Genomic DNA, 10,227 nt, shown 5'->3' with positions numbered 1-10,227 from the left:
CCAACAGCCGTTGCTTGCTCCGTCGCCGCTCCTGGAGGCTGGAGGTGGGTGGCCGAGCCTCTGCCGCCGGATAACGCCACTGCCGCCATCGAGATCCACTGCCGGTAAGGGTTTCGAGTTTGGTTTTTGTTTCTTTTGAGATTTTGGGAGTTTTATTGTCGCTGCATGTTGGTTTCAGTCGCCATCGCCGGAGTCTGGTTGCCGCTGCCGCTTGAGGTGGCTGCCGGGGCTGCCGCCAAACTGGTTCAGAGACCGCCGCTGCTTCGTTTCGTATTACAGGAAGTACTTACGTTTCGATAACCCTGCTTTAGTGTTCTGTTTCGTGTAATAAAGTCTTGCGATATTGATGAATTAGGAGTTAGTAACTGAGGTTGCATGTTGTGTTTTAAAGCTGTTTATGCTGTTGCGAAAGTGTGCGAGGCTGTGATTTGAAGCTGCCGTTGAATTCGGGTCGAAACGAAAGGAATTCTGTGAGGAGTTTAGGTTATGGTTTCGACTTATCGAGGTAGGGGCTTTTTTAGAAAAATCAATTTTATAATTCGGAGTTGTTATATATGGATATTGATGTGAGTAATGTACTTCTAGTGATTGTATAAGTCTTATGTATTGTTTGGTTGTCTTGGATGGATATGAATGCTTGTTTGATTGGATTATTGTTTGGTTTTGTGAAACGGGCGGTTCTTGAAACGTTTCTTTAAAGTTGTGAAATCGAGTTTAATCCGTTGGAAACTGATTTGAGTTTGAATTGGTTTTCTTGAAATATGAAAATGGCATACACTTTTGGATTCAGCTTGATTTTGAACTGATTTGGTTTTAAACCCATTGAAGAGGGTGGCAAAATGGTTTGGTTGGGACCCGGAAAAGGTGGCAGAGTCCAAGTTTTAGGGGAGGTAGTGCCGAAATTCTTATAAAATCCGAGTCTTTATTTGAAATGTTATTTGAAAAATTATGAATTTGAGGCCTTTATTATTTTACTTGGAGAATTGTGAATTTAAAACTTTTATTATCTTTACCTGAATTATCTATGGAAGTGATGAAATTATGTTTTGAAAAGAATTATTGAAAAGAGAATTATGACTTAGCCTTGTTTTGTAAGAAACATATTCTGTTTTTGGGTGCAAGCCATTCGGAAGAGATTACGCTTTAAGCCTGCCTTAAAGGTAAAAAAGGGTTTATGTTTTTGAATTTGACTTAAGGATTTTCACTTGGAGGAGTTTTTAGTAACTTTGAAAGAACTTTGATTTCGATTGATAAATCTCACTTCTCGACAGTTTAGGAAAGGTTTAAAGTATTCTTTGAATTCTGGTTTAGCAAAACTAAATTGATTTCCGAGCCGTTGAAAACGCTTCAGATTTTTGTCATGGGATTGAAATTAGTTTTGGTTTAAGTAAAGAAATGGTTTTGAAAATGCGGTTGGAGTAATTGATTACACGACTCGGTTTGGCTTAGATTCTATTTTTATTACTCAAATCAAGAAGTTAAGGTTTTATAGATTTTAAACGAATTTGAGGAAATGAGTTATGTTATTCTCCCCTAAAGTCTTGAGACTCTGCTGAGGAATTGTTGTTACAAAATCCTATTTTAGGATGGATGATTTTGAATCTTCAGAAGAGATTTTTAATTTGGCATGGTTTTGGATGTTTTGGAAAGATGATGCCGAGGGTGGTTTTGTTTTGAAAGAGGAACTTAATTTGAGGAAAAATGGCTTATGAGCTTGAAACTATTTGAGAAATGAGCATTTCAAAATTGAGACAAAGATGAATTTGATTGTTGTTTTCAAAGAAAAGTGATTTGAGAAAAAGTATTATATGGCATGAATGATGATTTAACTTGAGATGGATTGTGAAGGAAGTGTTGTGTATGTTATGAGTCGAATGGTTGTATTTGATAATGAATTATGGTTAGTTATGGATTATGTTATGAGTCGGATGGCTGTGATAAATATTGAATTATGGCTGAGTATGTATATGGACATGATTATTGATTGATAATGTGATTTAATGCACTTCCAAATATCTGAGATACGAGTTTCTTTGGGTGAAAGCAGTGGCTAGCCACCACGTGCTCTAGGTTGAGACTCGATACTCTGCTGACCCTATGTCGTAAGTGTGGCCGGACACTGTAAAAGTTCTGGATGAGCTCGCCTCCTTGGATAAACACCAGTGTGGGTGTCATATATTATGTGATTATGTTTGAGAATTACTCGAGTTGGGGATGCACGACAGAGGGACAGTCCAACGGTTAGCTACCAGGACTTGTCGGGTTTGCTTTATGACCGACAGATGAGACTCATCAGCCACTAGGACAAGCATGCATAATATGCATCTATATGACATTGTTTGAGTGTGCATATTGTACTTGGTTTGTTTATGTGAATAGTTATGTTTAATTTCTAACTGCTCTACTTGAAGTAACTGCTTGATTGTGTTTGAACCTTTTTACTTGTGTTTGTGACTGAAAATTGGTTGGGTTGTGGTGGATTGACTGTTGGTTGAATTGTTTGGGCCTAGGGCCGTGATTGATTATGAGATGGGTCGAAGGTCGTGTTTGGTTTGTGTTTTTGGTTTAGAAAAGTATGAAAAACTAAACTGGTTCAGCATATACTTAATGAACCTATGTTTGGAACAACTTTGTCATTCATACTGTCTAGAAAAAATTTTTAAAAAGGCTTTTGGATTTTTGAAGAATTAACAGTTTTCTATTTCAAAAAGGATTTCAAATTTTTTATATTAAATCTTTAGTTTTGAAAAGATGCATAAGGCGGTTATTAATCACTGTAACGGTTTTATTTTCACGTATCTTATTATAGTAATTCTCTAACCCCATAGTGAGAACCAGCGAGGACAATATTCTCACCCCCCTACAGGTCTTCTTTTCTGTTTAGAGGATATTTTGTATTGTTTTAGTATTCATGTTTTCCTCGCCTTTAACTTTGCAAGTTCTGTAAAAGGGACAGGATTTTGATATGGAATGCTTATAAATTAATATGTATGTATTCCTTGTAAGTATTGTAATTTGTATTGTAAGTATGGATGTATGTTTTGAAAATTTCGGTTTAAGTTTTAAACAGGCTTATATTTAGTATTAAATATTTTATGAGTCGTCGTAATACCCGAGCTATCCGAGTGGCGCAGCTGGAAGCATGATATTTTGATAGTTAGGGTGTTACACACTCGATTGTGATTCCATGGGAGAATGACTTGGAATTAAACTCTTGGTTATTAGTTTGAATTGTGATATTTTCTAGCCAAACTTTGAGAGTGTTGAATTCGGGTTTAGAGCTACAACGAACTTAAACTTTATAACATTTGGAATTTCTAAATCGATTTTTAGTGTTCATCATCTACTTCTACCTTTTTTTCTCTTTCTTTATTTTTCAACAATTTCTTCTTCTTCACGCTTCTTCAACGTCTTCTTCTTCATTATCATCATCATCATTGTCGACGTCTTCTTTATCATCTTCTTGTCTTATATATATTCAGAAAACTAGAGCACATAAATTTTGATTCAAAGCATAGAAATTTTGATGAATAGTAAACAAATTTTGGTGCACAGCATAAATTTTTAAAGGACCGCAAGCTTAGAACATTAACACCCAACAACAAAATACATACAATACCAAAATTTTCTCTTATTCTTTTTCTTCCTCATCTCCTTCATTATCATCTTTATCATCATTGCCGACGTCTTTTTCATCATCTTCTTGTCTTATATATGTTCAGAAAACTAGTGCATAGAAATTTTGATTCACAATACAGAAATTTTGATGTGTAGCACAAGTTTTAGTATACTGTACAAAATTTTAAGAAAAAAGACAAATAGGTCCCTGACCTGTTGTCATGCGGACATTTTGTTCCCTAAGGATTAAAAAATACATTTATGTTCCTGATTTTTTCAAGATCAGGACATTTGGAACCCTTCGTTCAACTGAGATTATGAAACATAACGGAGATGTCTGATGTGGATGCTGTTATGCTGACGTGGCCATAAGGGTGTCCCACGTGGATGTGGCAGAAAGGTTTAGGGACAAAAAAGTCCATCAACCTATCTAAACCTCCTCACAAGCTTGTCCCTAACTGCTGGCTGCAACTCCGAGCATGCATCATGTGTTTGATTAGTTCTCTCTAAGAAATTCTCAACATTCCTTTCATTCATTAGTATCCCTATAGATGAACCCTTGCTGCAACGGGTCTCCAAATTTGGGATCCAACTTGCCCATCGAACTCGTCCGAACAAGAATTTCATTGTTAAATCGTTTCGAGTAAATATCATCCTCTCTCCCTACCCTTATTCTATAACAACTATTTTAATGGGTCCTTGCATGTATCATACTTGAAGAACTTCCAAGGAATGATGAAATGTCAATTACATTCAAATTGGGTTGCAATATATGTGTGTGCAAATTCTTCTAGATCATATTTTGCATCAATAGTGGTCAACATGAAAGATCAGTTAGTGGAATTAGTGAAAATATTAATGACTTTTATAACTATAGACTTGTCAAATAACTTTATTTTGTCGGTAAAATTCCACAAGTAATTGGAGAACTAAATTTTCTCCGAGGGCTCAATCTCTCACAATAGAATCAGTGGCACTATTCAACAAACTTTGGGTAACTTGAGAAATTTGGAATGGCTGGACCTCTCATGGAATCAGTTGAGGGATGAGTTTCCTTTGGCCTTAACAATTTTGAATTTTTTCTGAGTCTTAAATGTTTCACAAAATCAATTAAAGGGAGCTATTCCTATTAGTGGCCAATTCAACACCTTCCAAAATGATTCATATGGAGGAAATGCAATGCTATGTTGATTCTCTTTGCCAAAATCATGCAGTGGGATTGAGGACAATGGACATACCTCATCATTTTTAACATTTGAGCATGAGAAAAATTTTGAATTTAGCTGAAAATCTGTTGCAGTAGGATATGCATGGGGAGTGGTGGTAGGAGTGCTCTTAGGATGTTACTTTCTCTTCACTGGGAAGCCACAATGGCTTGCAAGGTTTTTAGGTATCCATATACTAAATAAGAGGGTGAAAAAGGAAAACAATAAAAATAGAGTGCATGTAAATCATAGAAGAATGAATTAGCATAGTTATTTTATTTTTCATTTTATTAACGTGTCTATAGAATAAATCCTAATGTAGACTGATATCTCATTGTAAAATAAAATAGAGGCATGCGATGTTCCCGATGGTCCTTTGAAGAAGGCTGGTGCAGCGGGATTTAGTTCGAAGAGAATGCAACAGTGGCATTGCTGGGGATGGAGAGAGTAACCAACGAATGATGATAACGTAGAGGATGGGGACAACGTTTCCGTTTCCAACCAACAGTGGCAAGGCAGGAGGCGCTGAGTGAGCGTTGAAGAAGCCATGTAGGAAAGGAAAGCTTCAGCGAGTGTGAGAGGGAAAAGGGATTGCAATATCGGGTCTGATTTCTGGGTTGAGCATGGAACGGTGTCGTTTTAAGGTTGGAGGATTTTTTTTGTCCCTAAACCTTTCTGCCACATCCATGTGGGACACCGTTACGGCTATATCAGCATAACGGCATCCACGTCAGACATATCCTGTACGTTTCACAATATCTGTTGGACAGAGGGATCTAAATGTCCTGGTTTTGAGAAAGTCAGGAATTTAAATGTACTTTTTAATCCTTAGGGACCAAAATGTCCGCGTGACAAAAGTTCAGGGATCTATTTATCTTTTTCTCATTTTTTAAAAAATTGCAAGCCTAAAACATTAAGAGGGTTGCTACACATACAATTCTTTTTGGTATACAAGTTCATATAAGTTGGACCAAACCCAACAAAAATAATTCTCAATTTAGATTGCGTGTAAATACGTGCTTCCCTAACTCTTGAATAGCGCAAACGGTTCTTCTCCCTCAATCAAAACGGCAACACTCAAAATTCAAACAAGGATCAAAATCTCTCAAAATCGTCGCAAAAAGTGAAGAAAGTTGCAAAGCTGAATTCGAAAAGAATTATGAGAAAATGAAATAAGAAGAGGAAGAAGAAGAAGCAGCAGAAGATGAGGAGAAGGAAGAGGAAGAGTTTTGAATTATGCAGAACTTATCATCACATATACACCGAAAATTCTTAAACAATACACTTAAATATCTTCGTGTTATACTGAAATTTGTTGGAAATACAGAAAAATGTTTCCTCTAATGCTGCATTTTTTTCCTTCTTATTTTCCTTATTTCTTTCTTTCTTTTAGTTGAATAAATATAAGTTCATCATTTCCAAGTAATTTTGCAGCATTATGTGTTTCTTCTTCTTCTTTGTTTAATTTTTTTATTTGTATTCTTGTTAATAGAGTAAAACACGAAGAAACTTGAGAAGGTAAAACAAAAAGAAAAAGATGAATAAGAAAAAAGAAGATGGTGATGATGATGAAAAAAAAAAGAAGTGGCAGAAGATGAGGAGGAGAAAGAGAAAGAGTTTTGAATGATGCATAACTTATCAGTGCAAAAACACCGAAAATTCTTAAACAATATACTTAAATATCTTTGTGTTACACCGAAATTCGTTTCAAATATAGAAAAATGTTTCCTCTGATGTTGCATTTTTTTCTTCTTCTTTTTCTTATTTCTTTCTTTCTTTTAGTTGAGTGAATGTAAGTTCATCATCTTCCAAGTAATTTTGTAGTATTATGTGTTTCTTCTTCTTTGTTTGATTTTTTTTATTTTTATTCTTGTTAAGAGAGTAAAACAAGAAAAAAAGATGAATAAGAAAAAAAAGATGATGATGATGATGAAAAAGAAGAAGAAGTAATAGAAGATGAAGAGGAGGAAGAAGAAGAATTTTAAATTTTGCAGAACTTATTAGCACACATACACTGAAAATTCTTAAATAATACACTTAAATATCTTCGTGTTACACCAAAATTTGTTGCAAATATAGAAAAATATTTTCTTTAATGCAAAACTCTTACATTACATTCAATTCAAACCATCAACGATGAACAATAATTTTCACAAACAAAAACAACATTATTCACTTACAGAATCATAAACTACTAACGAAAACATTAACTAAAATCAAACCACACCTCAGCCATTTGATTGGATTTAAAACAATAATCAACTTCGTTCTGATTCAATTGACAATCTGAACTTGAATTATTCATCTTCAACAACGAGATAACTGTTCAAAACTGATTTTAGAGGTTGATTTCAAAAGCGTAGAGAACGAACGAAGAGGAACACAGAAAACGCAGAGATGGAAGAGAACGTAGATCGAAAACGGAAACGAAATCTTTTCGAAAAAGACAGTTATATATTCACGCGTAGATTGAAAAGTTAGTTAGATAGTGGCGCGTGAGGTGAATTAAGTTAAAGAGAAGTATATAGAATAATAACTTGTATGTGAAGAATATTTGAAACATTAACACCTAACCAATAAAATATATATGTAAAACCTTATGTGCTATGTTAATAAGTTTCTGTGCCCTCCAACAAATATAACAAATATTTCAGTACTGAAAAACCAGAGAAAAAAAAAAGACGTATATTCACATGTATTTCTTTTTTTGGTTAAACTTGTACCAACTTGATTAGATTTAACTACAAAAAGAGTAACACCACGATTGAATTCAACCTTAAATCAATTGAGGAAAAAATAATGGCAGTATCTTTTTTATACTTTATATAATTATGATAATAATGAATTCTTGTATTCTATGGTGTCGATTTAAAATTTAGAGTTGGCCTCTCGGAATTCAGAATTCCAATTTGAATCCATAATTAACTTGGGAACTCACTGCAACTGTATCTGTATGTTAATTCTAATTGTTAATATTTAACGGATATATTCAACTACGATTAAAACTGAGAATGAGCAAGTGAAATAGGCGAATAGGCACGTTCCAAACTACGAAGAATACTCTAGTGTATGTTAGACATAAATAACGAGTTTTCCATTGAACCCCTCCAACTTTACAAAGAAGCTTCTCCCCCATAGCCAACCTTTGTCAACACAAAATGGACCTCCAACCATCATAGTCAAACACATTGCTTTGATCAAAGTTAATTTAAAATGCAACCATGCGCCCAATCCAACTTTCTTTTATACCACTCCAGATGGAAGGCGAAGAACAAGCTGTCCCCCGAAAACACTGCAAAAACCAAATACGTAAGGTCGATAAAACCATAAAAACAAAGGAAAAGGAGGACTAGGGGAAGTAACTATAAGATGCACACAACAAACCTTTTGACATAATAATAGCAGAAATCTGCAAGGATAAAAGTCTGGACAATTTCTGAGATAAGAACCATTGATGGCCATAAACCATACCCCAAGGCAACCAACAAATGTCCACGGCTATCTAACACCTGTTGCAAGAATTCGTAACTTAGTTGAATACCAATAATTTGTATAGCCAATAAGTTTTACCACTACAGAAACATTCCAACATCAGGAAAGCTATAACCATTTGGCTATGAATACGAACCTAGTTTCAATTGTCAGAAGCACATATTCAAAAGCAAAATCATAGAGGAATGACGATTGGTTATAGCTGTTATCGTTATATCATTTACATCTGATATGATGGCATTCAGTACTTAATCAACCAACTAACTGCTAACCATGCAAAAGAATTGTCTTCTTATTGATGCCAAATACCAGAGCACAAATCATCAAACAATTGATGACCACTTTATCAAATAAATCAAACAGATGACTAATGCAATTACTAAGTTTTGATGAACACTTCATACCTGAAGAACCCAATGTGCACAGCTGAGGAATCTTGCGACACCAAGTGCAAACACATAATGAGCTGTGAATGGTTCAACAATCTGACAGGATGAAAAAGAATTAAACCCTGTTTCCAATATCTTATGAGTAGAACGAAAATTCTTAATTAGATTAAGAAATCATACTTTGGTGTTCTGCATGACCCTCAATTGGGGTAGTACTGATACAGCTTCAAGATACACACAGAATGCCCAGAAAATCCTGTTCAATAAATGATGAGAAGTTGATGGATGAATAAACAAGGCTAACACAGCACAAGGTATCACCTGCATTCAATTTGAAAATTAGAGTTGGTAAATGCACAAGTAATCTATTATTAAATCGTGTTATCAATCATGCTAGCAGCAACAGTGAAGCTTCCTCAAATTGTTGATTAATTTGCATCAACATAAAAGGATCTTATACTTAAAAAATTAAATCATAGGGAGAGCTCACCACATAATATATTGCAAAATTGTCCTTCTCCTCCATGTAACTAGACCTCAAGTTAAAACGGATCATGTATATAACCCAGAGTGTTGTACCCAAAGTAGCCAAATCAAGTATGGTGTGAATGTCATATTCCATGACAAAACTGCAATACAGCCTAACAGCTAAAAACATAGCCGTCAATTCCTGAGATTTGAGCGATAATCCTGTACATCACAAACAGTTATGGCATTAAGGCATGAAAGCTAGACAGCAAACATGAGACTAGGGTCAATTGACTAGCATTGAATCAAAATTTGGAAGAAAAATAATAACCCAAAAAAGAAAGAAGGGATTTTGGCTTTATAAATGAAACCAAACAAAACAAGCCAATAATCTCAAGGGGAAAAAATTTTCTGGCCACAATGATCTTAATCCCGGTTAAATAAAAATTAATCTTTTTCATTGCCGTGTTTTCTTAGCCTTCCAACCATGCATCAAACAATTTAGTCTTCAAAAAGAACCGAAGAAACAAGAAGAATTTTTAATACATAAATATGTCGAGAAAGGCAAGAAATTCGATGGAGCAATTGAATTAAATTGTGAGAAGATGAAGGGAAGGGGTAACCGGCACAAGTCTTCTCTTTCATGAGCTTGTAGATGAGAACGGAGATTCCAAGGGAGTGGACAGCTTCAGCGGCGACAAAAAGGTTGTCATGATCGTGAACGATGAAGCGGAGAAACACGAGCGCCGCCATGCCCGAAACGACGGCGAGAAAAGCCTTTACTTTCGGAGGCTGCCGCCGCACCCATGTGGTGACGGCGTGGATCGACTTTTTCGGAGGCCTCATTCCTCTTCTGAGTCTCAGAGAGATGCAAAGAGGTTTCAACTTTTTTCCTTCTAAAATCTGAATTAGGGCGTAATTTGAGATTTATGCACTTCAACGGTTTAACTCTTCCCTCACCCACCTAGTCACCTTCTTCAAACCCAACAACATCTACAAGTCAATCCCTCTATTTAAATATAGATATTTTTCAATCCGTCTCATCTGGGTTGAGT

At 35.3% G+C, this 10,227-nt stretch overlaps 1 protein-coding gene across 1 annotated transcript; it reads right to left on the bottom strand.

Moving 5' to 3' along the window:
• LOC107609194 (putative ER lumen protein-retaining receptor C28H8.4) lies at positions 7,776–10,216 on the bottom strand. Its single transcript, XM_016311059.2, has 6 exons — positions 9,796–10,216; positions 9,195–9,394; positions 8,885–9,025; positions 8,720–8,800; positions 8,208–8,332; positions 7,776–8,115 (listed from the first exon to the last, which is right to left on the bottom strand). Exons 1-6 carry the CDS (start codon positions 10,016–10,018, stop codon positions 8,067–8,069), a joined length of 819 nt encoding a protein of 272 aa, XP_016166545.1. The 5' UTR covers positions 10,019–10,216; the 3' UTR covers positions 7,776–8,066.

This window comes from Arachis ipaensis, chromosome B07 (genome assembly GCF_000816755.2).
Source record: "Arachis ipaensis cultivar K30076 chromosome B07, Araip1.1, whole genome shotgun sequence".
In the NCBI taxonomy this organism is placed as follows: Eukaryota; Viridiplantae; Streptophyta; class Magnoliopsida; order Fabales; family Fabaceae; genus Arachis; species Arachis ipaensis.
Note: the sequence above shows the minus strand (reverse complement) of the source record. Positions and strands in the feature narration are given on the sequence as shown.

Excerpts from the sequence above, each read along its gene's own strand:
- LOC107609194 (XM_016311059.2), bottom strand. The coding sequence starts at position 10,018 with ATGAGGCCTCCGAAAAAGTCGATCCACGCCGTCACCACATGGGTGCGG. Across the intron at positions 9,395-9,795 it reads GAAAGAGAAGACTTGTGCCG|GATTATCGCTCAAATCTCAG; the intron begins GTTACCCCTTCC and ends TGTGATGTACAG. Across the intron at positions 9,026-9,194 it reads ATTTTGCAATATATTATGTG|GTGATACCTTGTGCTGTGTT; the intron begins GTGAGCTCTCCC and ends AATTGAATGCAG.